Raw genomic sequence first — 15,000 nt, 5'->3', positions numbered from 1 at the left:
TCATCTTCAAGTTTTACTAGCCTATTTTAGAGCTAGTTAACAAATGTTCTACTTGTTATAGATCTTTTACTTTGGTAGAATGTAGTCTGGCAAAAAGTATCCTACTTCCTAACTCCTTCATTTAAAACTCTGGGGACCAACTGATAAACCTACTCTTATAGGTGTAAATATTACCTACAGACTGGCAACGTAAGACCTGAGTGTACTCATTTAAGCCATAGGTAGTCTATGAGAGTGTTGCAGATGACAAGAGAACAGCTAGGGTCTCACTAGGTGAATGGAGACATACATCAGGCTATTCTTACATTGTGAAACATTGAAGGTGTCCACAAGGCAGGATTGGTAGTTATTCTAAAACAGTAACTAAAATAAGAATAACTTTGTAACTCAGTGGCCCCAATACCTCATTTAAAAAAGTCAGTGAATGCTTTACGTTCTAACATTCAAAAACATAGATAAAATCATACCAACTTCCCCCCAGTGGAAAGGATTAGTGCTGCCTGTTGTGCGATTACACACCATGATGTTTCTTGGTCTGCAAAGACAAAGATGAAAGCAAAGAAACATAAGAGAAGTCAAAAGTATCCTAAGTCTTATGTACTATCAAAGCAGGAAGACATGATGATGCTGGGTACCTATTCTATATTATACAAAAAGCACCCTAAGGGATTATTTCTTAAATGTTTAGGCTTTAGTTACAAATACTATTATTACCATAAAAGGATGCTCAGAGAATATTACAGCTGCTCTAGTGTGCCATGGTTGACATACAAAAAACATCTCTTGTTTATACTATTTTAGTTTGGCTTAAATCATCATTCAGGACCCCCATCCATCCACCCCCCCCACACACACCTGTAAAGTCTGTGAATCATTAATTCTTTCTTACCACTGATGGTTCCATATGGTACTGCTTCCACTGCTCAGCAACTAGAACAGACAGTGGTATTTCCTATATCCTAATAGAACACTTTACTAACATGACACAATCAGGACTAAGGGATTAAGCTCCTTTTCCCTCTCAGTTACCACAGTTAATAAGCAATATCGTTGCCTCATATACCTATTAACTCCAGAATACCAGGCTGCAGCAAGGCTTGTGTTGACCACTACATCTACAGGAACAAGATCTGCAAGGGCATTGTTGGAGGCACGCATTGTTCGAAGAATTCCTTTCCCAGCCTTTTTTGAAATTAAAAACAATACATTCAGATACATAGCCAAAACACATATACATAGACATAAGTATAAAGATACAAGAATTTTTAATCAAAGAAGTAAATCAAAAAGTTTATTTACCGCAATGAAGAGACCACTTGGTCCATTAAAGTTATCAATCCATCCCTAATGTCAAAAATTGAAGGAAAAAAAAAGAGGTTAAAACTACTATCAAAGTAGATTTATATTTTGAAAGTGCTAACTCCAAACACACTTTGTCGTTTTCTCCCAAAGCCTAAGAAAGATCTACATTCCATGAAAAATAGTGGTCTTAGTACCCAAAAATGTCCCAAGAGTTTCCTCTAGTGTAATAAATGACTAAACCAAAGTATCTTTAAATTATTATCTACCTCTGCTAAATCTCCACAAAGGGGAAAAAATACTGTATACTTTCCATAGCTTTTCCTAAATTAAGCCCGTACACCTTTGATTTTATACTATTTATTAACACAGTATCTTGATTAAGAGAAAATAATACGTGTTCCTTAAACTTAGTAAATCAGAAGAAAACAGAATAATTATCAAAACAACAAAAGACAGGCTATCACTTACTGCTATTTATACAGACATTGGGCTTTTTGTTTTTGTTTTTCCTGAATCAGCTTACTTTCTGGCGTTTGTTTCTGCCTTCTCTTATTTTAAGGATTTAAAAGTATCCTAACACTGTTTTTTTCCTGCTTAGTAGTAGCAAGTTACCAAAGAAATCTCTTATGCTTTTCTTAGCTTTGTAATCTACACATAGAAAGATATACTTTACATAACTTTCTTTTGGCAATGAAAACAGATGAAATCGTGGTCTCCTTTACTGAAGACACAATGTCAGAACTTTTGATTTGATTTTTGGCTAGAAATTAAAACTGTTACTCTACATTCCATACACTCAGAAGCACCTTAGAGATAAAGGCGTGAGTAATATATCTTTTTCTATGCTCATCAGCTCTGTACAGTAGAGCACATTCAGCATATAACACAACTCTTAAGTCATATGCCTACTCTTTATACAGTTAGAACTTAAAACTCTAAATCCCAATTACTTAACAACTTTAAAGAGCTTACTGGAAAAGGTTCTTTCCAACTGGCACCAACAATCGATGGCCTTACAATGGCAACATTTAGCTTTGCTCCTTCTTGTTGTACAACATATTCTGCCAATGCCTTGGTGTAGATGTATGTATTAGGTCTGTCGCCTATCAATTTTGGTGTGATATCATTTACTAGGCCATCATCCATCCATCTGGCAAACAAAGAAATTACATTAAAAAATCCAAATATTTTATCACAGATTAAAAACCTACTTAATTGAACTTTGCACAAACCTATCTGTTGCCCTGATTTAAACAGTTGCACAATAACCCTTTTCTTGCTTTTTTTTTTTTTTTAAATAGGGTTTTCTCTGTGTAGGCCTGAATGTCCTGAAACTTGCTCCGTAGATCAGGCTCACCTTGAACTCAAAAATTCTCCTGCTTCTGCCTTCCAAGTGCTGGGATTAAAGGCATGTGCCATACAATAACTTTTACTAACAGGGAAAAAAAGGTAGTGTCTTTAAATATGAAACATAGGTCTACTATCTCCAACTCCTATATCAAATAAGAACCAATAGATCTTTCATAAATCATATTTAGATAGCAAACTCAACTGACCTGAACCAATTAAGGGTCTTTAGAAATTATCAAGCAGTTTAAACATTCAATATTTTGTGTGTCTTTGATCGGGGATGCTACCAAAAACGAAAATGAAGTAATTAAGTACTATTATATAGTACTTAAGTCAGAGTTCCTTTCCAAAGTCCAAATAAATTCCAAAATAGATCAGGTGTCTCAAATGTTTCATTAGAAAGTACATATATATGTATTACCATCTAATAGAGTAACAGGTTAAATATACACATTTGCTATTTACATATATTCACATTTAATATAAAATGTCTAATAATCTAAATAGTTAAGATGAATCACTGGGATTATATATCCCCAATAAAGATTAACAAATACTATGATTAATAATAAAAATATTAAAGCCTGTTATGAAAATTCAATTAACAACCTACAATTCAGTCATCTCTTAACTGACCTTACCATCTCTGAAGATCACCTGTAAAAAGGACCATGACCAAACAGGTGACGTCAATCATCTTTCCTTATTTTTCTCTAAGGTGCTATGCCCTTGTTTCTAGAAACTTGTCCTTTATGTCTACTAAGCACTCAAATAGATTCTGTATATTGTTACAATCTGATGATAAAAATAACTAGAGAAGCTTAAAATGCTCCCACATATGGAAGTACTTTGTGTATGTGGAAGAGTAAGAACATTAAACTACAGGCAAATAGCTATCCAGTTTGAGAAAAAACTACAACAGAGACTGAGTTTTAAAAACTGGGTAGGATAGGTAGTTGACAGATGGGAAAATAAGCTCCCTGCCCCACCTAAAAACAAAAAAACAAACAAATAAAAACACTGAAGAAAGACTCAGGCCACTAAACCTTACTTCTACTGAGTTTACACAGCAAGTTCACAAATCATTTACTAGACTAGACAGATTCCTTTGAAAGCCAGGAAAGGAGAAAAAAGATTTAGGTTACAAGGTCTTCTCATTTCCTTAGATACATGTATAAGCCAAGACTAAAAAGCCAAAAAGTAATAAGCTTCATTAACATCACTTTTCTCCAAAATCACAAACACTTTTATTGAGCTATGATGAAATGAGGTATATATTTAAGAACATCAATGAAACTGAGTCTCACAAGAAATGTCTCAGTCATCTATGGTACTGATTTTCTTACAATCCATTTCCATGAAAACCCTTTCTTAAAAGGTCACATGTGCTTATTTCAGGGATGGTGGGAATCAAAAGTAAATGGAATTATCTATGAGGAAAGATGGGACTGAGAAAAAACAAACATTGTAAGAAAAAAAGCCCATAGAGATACTGTTTGAAAACAAATATGTAAAGATGTAATGGCTGTTGGAATGCTTCTATAATTGTAGTCCAAAAAAAACTTCTTCATAAGGTAAGAAAGTCAGACCAAAAAGCAACTGAAGGCTAGATTGTGTTATATACATTTCACATAATCATCTACATTTATCAAATACAAATATTGTTCATGTAAGAATTGCTGCTAGGAATCCCTGTCCTTAGAAAGATGGTAACACTAGGAGTATGAATTAAAGGACTACAATTCCTCTGATTCTCCTAAAAAATAAAGTCTCTTTTTATGTAATGTACATTGCAGGAGAGGGAGTTCTTTAGAACCTTGGGGTTAGCAGCCATTGGTCTCTGGTCTCCATAGGAGCTAGAAATGACTACCTAAAAAACAAAGCTTCTAACACAGAGATAAATTATTCAGAGACCTTCCTCCAATCATTACCTGACTCAAAGGGAAAATTCTACAATTACCTCACCAACAGACAGAACCCTGTACTGGGCAGAAAATAAGCAGCTATTGAATACAGTAAGAGATAAATACATGCATGCACATGTGTGTAGATAGCACAGAGAGAGGGAAAAAAGATAAACTTGAATCCAAAATCTTAAGACTAAAAGCAATGTGTATGAATTCAAACGTACTCTAAAGAATCAATCAGCTTCTTGGGATCTACAGGGGGAGGATAAACCACTTCATCGATATGCTTTCGATTGCAGTAGGCATATGCTGTTGACACATGCATGAACACTTCCAGATTCTTCATTTGCTGTGCGAGGAGAATAAGCTGTCGTGTAGCAATCACATTTAACTGAACAGCATCTCTGCAAAAGAAAGAGACAATGAGAACTTAGAAATCTATGTGTTTTTTTTCCCTTTAACGTATTTAAAAACCAAATCTGAATTTCAGTAGGTAAGTACAGACAAAGAAACATGGTTTTCGGTAATTTGCAATTTCTCTGTTAGCTCTGAGTTGGTGTGTTTCATTTTAGTATGAAGAACATTAATTTTAATAACTATGCATGAATCTTCCAATAATAAAATAATCTCCAATATAGGATTTGAAAAACAAAGCATACACTGTGATGTAAAACAGGATTATGAACAAAGCTATAGAATCAGGCTGGGCTCAGACCCGGGTATAGCTTTCTTGTTAGCTAAAATGCTAAGTTACACAAGCACCCTACCCTCAGCTTCCTCACCTGTAAATGAAACAGTAATAGAATCTCCCACCAGAACTGGGAACGACTAAATGAAAAAAATAACTTGTAAGCATTATAAGCATTTAGTATCTGCTATTCTTAACACCATCTCAAAACTGCCTGTGAGTATTAAGATAAGCAAATGGTGGAAAGTTTTTTTCTATACAACTTGATTCGTAGCATTTTTTTAATGGTCCATCAAAAGGTCTATTATACAACATAGTAATTGAACTAAAAAAATAACATACCAGAATAATGAAAATTATACATTTTTAAAACATTCTCAATACAAGAAAAGTTATGTGAGGTCATAAACATAATACTTTAGTCATTCCACATGCATTGTGCATGATAAACATACAGAGTAAGTCCCAAACCAGTGACACATTCAATCTCAAATAAATAAACAAATAAACAAGTAAATGAATGAATGAATGAATGAAGTAAAAACAGTGAACAGCATTCAAGGAATCCTACCCTTAATTTGTCCTCTGGTTTCCACACACATGTGTACACACACCTGCACATACACCAACAAACAGACTATAAAAGTAGGGGGATGGAGACAGGTTGAAATACTCAACACTACTGAGTGGTAAAACTGGCATAGAGTATTATTAGTCTTATTACAACTACAAATTCATACAACTGACCTAAAAGAAACTAGGACAAAGTGCCAGTAATTACAGGAAGTATGCATTTGTTAATTTAGTAACCTAAATTTCAGAGCAAAAAGTCACCCAAAGCCTAATTTTTCAAACAAGAAAAACATTTTTTATGGCAAGTGAAAATTACACAAATTGTTATGTATCAATATTACAGAATCACGTAGTGACTAAAAGTATAACCATGAAAAACATTAGAAACATGTAAGTTATTTCTATGCTAAATTTAAAAGGTGAAATTATTAAATTAACATTAATAACTATGTAAAAACAATGCATGCTTAAACATAGATCCAATGAGCTTTGAGGGGAGGCCTTTTTAAGGTAGGGCTATGTAGCCCAGGGCTGGCCTGGAACTCCAACTCCCTATGTTGTCTAGGATGAACCTGTTTTATGATCCTCCTACCTCCACCTCTTGAATGTTGGGATTACAAACATGTATCATTACATCAGGTGTGAAATTTTTTTATAAAAATGAAAATGGCACTGAGCACTCTGCAAAATGCTCATTTTGTCAGTGTTTAAGAAAAAATACGTCACAGGTAGAATTCAGTCTATCTGACTGTACAGCAATACTTTGATAACTATCTGTTTAAAAAGAACGGGGACAAGGAGGATATTGTTTAAGAAGAGGTATACTGAGAATATTTTATTACAAGCTCCTGAGGACAGGACAAGAAGTTCTGGGTCACCAGAAACAAGGAGTAACTCATAAAAGGGAAAATCTAAATAAATAAAGATCTCTTAAGACTTTATTTCTTTTAATTACATCTGAGATTCTATGGAGGAAAAAAATGTTTTTAATGAAACTAAGGTAGGGGTCTTATGATCTTCCCAAATCTCAACTAAGGAGAAAAAAACATCTGTTCAAATTGAAATCTAGCAAAAGACCTTTCACAGAGAGGATACTATCCACTAGAGCATTGAGAATGCATTATTTTCTTTCACATTTACAAAACAATGGGGATAGGGAGAGAGATGTTTTGAAAAAAGGACACAAGGGGTATTCTGTTGCACTGTCCTGAGGATAGTGACAGATTCTAGGTCACTGAAGTGAGGAATAACTCAGGAGGCACACTTCTGTGCCTTTAGTCTCTCCACTCTATTTGTACCTGAGAGCCCAAACCTGCAGACATACTAAAACAATATCTGCAAGGCTACTTTTAACCTCAATAGAGACACTAGTTTTATTCTGTTGAACTTCAGACTGAGTCCCTTACATGCTAGACCAGAAAGTAAGAAAAATGAAATAAAGTTCTCAAGTTTTGCTTTATGAAATAGTAAATCTTAAGACAGGCAGGGTCAAGTACAATCAAGAAATCTACATTTTAAAATATGTTTCCAGTTATTATAGTTTTATTTTCTCTTTTTTTCTTTTCTTTGGAGGTGGAAAAAGGCAGATAATATATTTATTAAAGGCAGCTTTCCCTACAGGAGCACGTATAAAAAGTTCACAGCAGAGACAGAACTAGAAAAAAAGCTATCACCACAAAGTGCCCACACAAGCACCAGGATTCACCACTGGCCCTTCCTTAAGTCTAAGGACTGTACCATTCCTTTATCTTAATCTGTACTTCCACTCCTTTTGGAAAACCAACTCCATACCTTCCCCTAGGGCCTCATCATCTAGAACTGCTCCATTGCTGAAATCCATGCCTGTTCCCCAAACAATCTGTTTATTCCCTCTTTTCTGACTGTTTTTGACCCCATGATAGCCTCTGGCCTCTTGATATTCTTCTCTATACACAACTGATACTGTCCCGCCTAGTGAATAACCAACTACTTACACAATTACTTACTCCTCCTTTCTCACCTCTTTATTCCTGTCAATTTCTCCCCAGTTCAATATTTCAAAAACATGTCTGAAAACTAATGAACTTTGCCTCCTCAGCACTCAACAGATGTGTTCAGTACTATCTGCATTTAGGCCTGTATCAACATAGTTTGCACATGCCCCAGGGCTTTATGAAAGGGTGCACATCCAAATTTACCTTGGTTCCACCCCAAAGCATTAGGCACAATGTTATGGTGACTCTCCTCCTCCTGCATCCCCTCAGAAGTAATAATTATACCATGTGATATCTGTGGCTTAACAGATGATAATGATTATAGTTATACATGGTTTTCCCCTAGGTGGCTATTTCAGGCTATTTCCAGTATTTCTGAACATCTGGCCCAAATCTAATGTTCTACTAATATTTACACATCAACATACACTAGATTTGCTTCACAGAAATAGTTATGATGTAGAGACTAGAACTAGAACAGTAAACATTCATGGCTTAACAAAGGGATAGTTAACAATAAATTATCTAGACTTTCCAATATGGTCTGTCTAGTATAAGAAATTGTAATAATGAAAAAAATCCTTATCATTAATGATAAATCCAAGGAGAATACAAAAGTAATATACTGTGATCCTTCTGGTAAAGGTTTCTTTGATGTGTTTTATCCTAATTAATGTTTTCTGTTAATAAAATTCCCCTTAAAAACACCCAATTTCCCCCTTTAAGTCAATGAGAACTATACCACAACTAGTATATTAGTATTATACACCAGTCCCTGAAAACACAAATGATTTCTTTTGATTATAATAAGAAAATAATTAAAGCATGAACTATTAGGGGAAAATATGTCATTGTATAGTAATGAATTCTAAGGAAAAATAAAGCATCCACTAAAATTCAGTAACAAACAAGCAAAGTAGTATATGCCTGTAATACCAGCACTTGGGAAGCTGAGGCAGAAAGAGCATAATATTAAGGTTAGCCTGGGATACCATAGCCTGTTTCAAACAAATATCAGGGACTATATTCATAATCTTGAAAATACTATTTAAAGTACCATGTTAGACTTATATGCAAATATACAAGGAAGGGAAAATTTCAAATGTTAAAAACAAGGCATTTTCAGGGCTTAGGGCCCAAATGACAATCTCTGATCAACTCTTACACATAAGGTTCAGGGAGCATCACCAAAGAGGGGCAAAAAAATTCTAAGAGAGGACCAGGAAGTCTGCTATGAGATTATGCCTTCCATATATGAGAAGAAAGTTGTACCCATGAAATCTCAGTGATATGGCTGAACAAAATACCAGCTAACATGCCATGGGGGAAACCTAAGAGTCCTATCATGACAGCTAAGAAAGAGAGAGAACTGGTCTTTCCCAGCAAGAGCCCCAAACTGGTTATCCAATACAAACTGGTAAATCCTAAAAATATATACAATATGAGCAACACTAAATGGACTTGGCAAGTTGTTTTTATGTATTTATTCATATATGTACATATGTATTTATTATCCCTTCTGCTGAGGCTATGAATTTGAGAAGAGGGGCTGGTGGGAGAACAAGAGGGAAATAATGTAAATACAGCACACATATATGAAATTAAAAAAAATTAATTATAAAAAAATTTTCTTACTGATGAAGGTACAAATTTCTTTAAGATGGAACGTATTGCTTTACATATATTTTCAATATTATTTGTCTTTATTTGAAGAATAACATATGTTTATGGTGGGAATAATAATAGTCACATAAAATTAAAAACAATTACCATCAATATAGAAAAACATATATGCCTAATACACATGATGCATATCTATCTAATAAAGTGAGATTATACTACACTGATTATGATATTATTTTGTTACTTCTGGATTCTAAACACATGACAGTCCCTGAGTGTCTCACCTGCTGGCTTACAAAAGAATTAAAAGAGAGTGATAAAGCAATGGCTTACAGACTGATACTCTGTGGTTGAGAGGTAAAATAATCCATCAGAAAAAGTCTTCTGAGAAGTGCCAATTTACAGATAAGCAAACTCAAATTCAAGAAGGTTAATAATTGTCCAAACTCTTCAGTTAATAAACAATGAGGTCAAGACTAGAACTAAAGTGTGTTACTCCAAATTTTTTTCCGTTTTCTCTATGGTGTTGCCTCAGATGCCTCAGGAATAAAATGGATTTGCCCAGGACAAGCTGGGTAAGGTTATGACAGAAGGAACAAATGAGCATGTTTTGAAGACTGTAAAGCACAACCCCGGAACTATAAGAGGCAGTGATCGTATCTTCACACACCCAAACGCTTGGCATTATGCTCTCACACAATATAATCATGTAATAGTTAACACTTTTATGTTCAAAAAATATGAGAATTATTCCCAGAGCTTAACTTTTTGAACATTTTAAAGAGAAGGGTTTCACAGAGAGTTCTGAACCCCCAAAACAAATGCTTTATCGTTTAAACTAGTGTAAGACTATATAATAAAATTAACATAAAATTGTACTTTTAGACACACCATCAAAAATAATGGTGTTATGAATTAAATTCTATTATTTGAAGTATATATTCATTTATTTTTCAAAAAAGATTTATTTATTTTTAGCGCATGTGTATGGATGTTTTGCCTGCATATATGTCTGTGTACCACATATGTGTCCAGTATGAATGGACACCAGATGAGGACAGCCAATCCCTATAATGAGCTACAGATGGCTGTAAGACATCATGTGGGTGTTGGAAATCAACCCAGGTCCTCTGGAAGATCAGTCGATACTCTTAACCATTGAGCCATCTTTCAAGCCCTTTATTTTATTTTTAAAATACTGATCACTTAAAATGTTGGTTTTGTGTGTGTGTGTGTGTGTGTGTGTGTGTGTGTGTGTGTGTTTAACTAGAAGCAGGATGTATCCTGAAGTTCAAATTTGGTTTCAAATTAAATTTCTGATGTTACCTTGTGTCTTAACAATGACACCAAAGCAGAGTTTTTGAAATATAAACGAAGTGTCAAAAGTCACTTCTTAGCATGCAAAACCTGAACTTAATTTTGATTATGTTCTAGAATACATAGTGAAGAGTGGAAACAAACAGCTGCTGGTGTAGAAGAGTCTGACAACAATTCACAAAGAGGTAACCAACACAGCTGAGTAACTCTTCCTGCTTCTTATCAAGTACACTCTGCTCTCTTCTAGTCCGTTACCTCTGTCCTATTTTATAAAGTCATGGCAAGGTTTTATAGTCAGCATATACTAGCTGTCTTTTATTTTCAAAATGATTATAAAAGAATTTTACTAACTTCAATAAAACACCGACAGTCACTATTAACATATGACAGTTTCATAACATTTTCAAAACAAGCTCACTAAAAAGTCGAATTAAAATTATATCTGTAACATATGTAATTCAATGTTAATAAGTATTTGTACTTACCTTAAATTTTCATTAAATCTTACAGTAGCTGCACAGTGGAATATGATATTGGTAGATTCTATAATGACCTCCTTATCTTCTTCACTGAGAGCGAGTTTAGGTTGGGTGAGTTCACTGTTGATTGGTATAATTTTCTCTCTAAAATCTGAATTTTCATCTCTCAACCTGTCAAAAAGCTATCAAATAGGAATATATTTATTCTAGGATAGTGTTTTCCACTTCCCAAAATCTATTATAAACTCTTTCCCCATCAAGGAAAGCTATTTTAAATTTCATGAGGCACAGAATGAAAGATTGCTCGTCTTCCAGACATAAAGTCGAGACTCAGAGAGTTCAAGCTGGCTCCTCAGATTGCCTTATGCCTCAGAACAGGCTTAAGAAACAGAAGACATCTGGACAAAGATAGCCTCACTCTCCAACACTGCCAGTTAATTGTTTGACTCTTGTAAAAGATTTTAAAGACTGTTTAATTATATGTGTAGGTATCTGTACACCTGAGTGCAGTACCCACAGAGGCCAGAAGAGGATGTGGTATCCCCTGGAGTTAGGAGTTACAGAAAGTTCTTGGAGGAAATGACACTGAATCAGAGACCTGAAGGAGCAACAGAACATGTAGGCATACAGGTGAGTGATGGGGACAAAAGTGAGAGAGAAATTTCAATGTAAAAGCGTGTTCTTGCACAGGATGAAAAAACATACATTTTAGAAAGAAACATCAACTGGATTTGGCTACTGCGTAGTTCTGTTTGGTTGTTGCATACTTGAAATATCAATCATAACAGTAGTTTAGACCTTATTAGAAAATTTGGTCTAGCATAAAAGAAAGCTGTTTTCTTCTCCTCACTCTAGTTCACTGCCATACTGCAGGAACTTAGCAATTTCTCTACAATTTTCTTTATGGGGGGTGGGGATACAGAAACAATATGTATACACTATGCATCTAATTTAATGCTTCACGAATTTCATACACAAGCATATACCTCTGTCCCCTTCCAAATTATCATCCTCCACATTTACCTTGCCACTAAGGATTTCTTCCACACGCTCTTGCGGTGTCTGTCCAGCTTTCTGTCTCACCAAAACATAGACTGAATTCACCTTAGGACAAGATCTCAGCAACTTTTCCAGAAGCACCTTCCCTAAGAAACCAGTAGCTCCTGTGAGGAGGATATTCTTGCCTTCATAGTATTCTGGGATTGAAACCATTTTGACTTGCCTTCGTTTTGTTGTTCAAGGAGTCTCTGGGTCCCTTCCTCAGCCACCAAATCTCGATGCGGAAGCTCGGGCCTCGCTCTCTCCTCAGCGATGGCTACGCCGCCGCCGTGCTCTCCTCACTCACTTTTTCTAGTCAAAGGTTTTATCAGCAGCTCTGAGATTCATCAACACGAGTTTCCAATTGTGATGCACTGAGCAGGCCAAACATCATTTCTGGGGGATTTTATCCAAAACGCACAAGTTCAGTCTAAACATGAGTAAAGATCAGACAAATCTAAATCAAAATGCCTGGCCAGTCAGTCAGTCCTCGTCACAGATGCCACGGTCACTGTGGTGGTTTGAAAGAAAATGGCCCCCAAAGGGAGTGGCACTATTAGGAGGTGTGGCTTTGTTGGAGGAAGTGTGTCACTGTGGACACAGGCTTTGAGGTCTTATATGCTCAAGATACTGCCCAGTGTCTCAGACCACTTCCTGTTGCCTGTGAGTTGAGATGTAAGAATGCTCAGCTTCTTCTCCAACACCTTGTCTGCCTATATGCTGCCTTGCTTCCTGCCATGATGATAATGGACTGAACCTCTGAACTCTAAGTGAGCCGGCACAATTAAATGTTTTCCTTTATAAGAGATGCTGTGGCCATGGTGTCTCTTTACAACAATAGAAACTCCAACAAAGAGAATCACAAAAGACAAACAAACTTGGAGAAACTGTCTCAAACCAGTAGAGATTTGAGAAAAATTTTGATATTGGACTCTGGACTGGATCCAGAATCATAAAAGGGGCACAAGATGAAAGCTGGCAACATTGGAGCAAGGCCCATGGAGGAGTAACTTAAACAGTAAACAGTAATTTGTCAATGATGTCTTCTTGGTTTGGGCAACTGTATTACGGTCATGGGAGGTTGGAGGAAACATCAGCAGAAGGCGAGTGAAGGATAGTGAGCTTTCTTTGTAGCACTGCTTGTTGTAATTTTCTGTAAGTAAAAGATTATTTCAAAAATGGAAACTATGATATATGCATGGTTTTATAAAGTGTTCTGTCTTGCAGGAAGTGGAAGGCTTCATTTGTTATAGATGAACTAAGTGCCTGGAAAGAACAATTAATTTATCCTTGAGCTGTGTCTTGACTTATTAAGTTCCTGGCTTTAGACTGAGAGCAAGAAGTGTGGATGCTGAGGTGGCCAGGGGCACCATGGCTTGGTGCCTGGAGGAGATGCTTTGGATGGGCTAGTGTCCCCCTGGATGATTTACAGTGCTGATTGGCTAGTAAGTGTGGCTACGTCCTCAGGTAGCCCTTCTATGCGGGGAGCTGAGTGCTGACACTTGCACGAACCCTCATAGGATCCTCAAGGGGCAGGGGATATTCCCGCCTGTTCAGGATATATCTTAGAAAGACTCGTTTGCCCAAGGTCACCCAGGGGAAGCACAGATCTCACTTCCAGCTCTGACCATATGAGCCCAGGTTAGTTGATTCTATGGGTTTTCTTGCTCCTATAAGCCTTCGTCCCCTCTTCCACAGGATTTCCCAAGCTCCGCCTAATGCTTGGCTGTGGGTCCCCGCATCTGCTCCCATGGGATGGGTGGAGCCTCTCTGATGACGATTATCCTAGGCTCCATGCATTCCCCCTTGAGCTTTTCTTGTTACTTAGCCTCTCTGGATCTGTGAGTTGTAGTCTGATTCTCCTTTACTTTATAGTTAATGTCCACTTATGAGTGAGAACATAGCATGTTTGTCTTTGTGGGTCTAAGTTACCTCACTCAGGATGATTTTTTTTCTAGTCCCATCCATTTGCTTGCAAATTTCATAATGCTATTTTTTTTTTTTGAAAAAACCAACAACCAAACAAACAGGATAGGAAGTGATAAGGGGAAGCACTTGGTGTCAACCTCTGGCCTTCACATGTGTGTGCACCTATACAACCCACATGCATACACATGCCCCCCTTCCTCTCTAATCAGATGTTTCTGTTCCAGTGTTTCTCTTACCGCCTCACTCCCGCTTCCCGTTCTGTTAAATCCAGTGGTCCTTTCCAAGGCTCACTGTCCTCGTAGCAGCATATAAAAAAGGAGTGCCCACCTCTCTGGAGATGCTGGCTTCCTGTGGTCCTCCGGGTACCACTCTCTCCCGGTTATTCTCAGACTGTTGAGCCCTGTTTGGAAGCCTTCAGTTGCGTCTCATTTTATTCACGTTTGAGCTGAAGTGTCTACCTGGGCTCTGGCTTCCTCTTCCATCTTATACTCCTATGATCCCTTTGCTCAAGCTGCAGCAGCCATGCCCACCTCTTTGTGATACCTAAGCCTGCCAAATGCTCCTACCCCAGGGTCTTTGCACATGCTATCCTGTCTGGAGTGTTTGTCCGACAGAGAGTCACATGTCTCTCTCTTTCCTGTCTTGGCCTAACAGTCACTTTCTTAGTGAGGTCCCTGGTGATTCTGAAGACAAAATAGCAACGTCTTCCTCCCACCCTGTGCTCCTTAGTTTTATTTGTTTTTTTTTTTCTTCCTTGGCAGCTATTACTGACTGTTTAGCCATATGGGCATGTCACTCAATGCCACAAAAGTGAAGACTCT

General features: G+C 36.7%; 1 protein-coding gene across 3 annotated transcripts in view; it reads right to left on the bottom strand.

Annotated features, from left to right (window-relative positions):
* The window catches only part of LOC126502375 (fatty acyl-CoA reductase 1), a 43,657-nt gene that overhangs the window by 712 nt on the left and 27,945 nt on the right, over positions 1 to 15,000 (bottom strand). For all 3 annotated transcript variants that reach the window (XM_050143323.1, XM_050143325.1, XM_050143324.1), the window contains 7 exons: positions 12,236 to 12,429; positions 11,219 to 11,394; positions 4,784 to 4,963; positions 2,275 to 2,452; positions 1,300 to 1,344; positions 1,064 to 1,182; positions 1 to 535 (listed from right to left, as the gene is read on the bottom strand). The exon at positions 1 to 535 is cut by the window's left edge and continues 712 nt beyond it. In XM_050143323.1, coding sequence (XP_049999280.1) covers positions 430 to 535; positions 1,064 to 1,182; positions 1,300 to 1,344; positions 2,275 to 2,452; positions 4,784 to 4,963; positions 11,219 to 11,394; positions 12,236 to 12,424 — 993 coding nt within the window. In that variant the 5' untranslated portion in view covers positions 12,425 to 12,429 and the 3' untranslated portion in view covers positions 1 to 429. The remainder of the gene's footprint in view (positions 536 to 1,063; positions 1,183 to 1,299; positions 1,345 to 2,274; positions 2,453 to 4,783; positions 4,964 to 11,218; positions 11,395 to 12,235; positions 12,430 to 15,000) is intronic.

The sequence above is a fragment of the Alexandromys fortis genome, unplaced genomic scaffold, assembly GCF_014885135.2.
Source record: "Alexandromys fortis isolate MF-2015 unplaced genomic scaffold, M_Fortis_MF-2015_v1.1 scaffold_45, whole genome shotgun sequence".
Classification (NCBI taxonomy): domain Eukaryota; kingdom Metazoa; phylum Chordata; class Mammalia; order Rodentia; family Cricetidae; genus Alexandromys; species Alexandromys fortis.
Note: the sequence above shows the minus strand (reverse complement) of the source record. Positions and strands in the feature narration are given on the sequence as shown.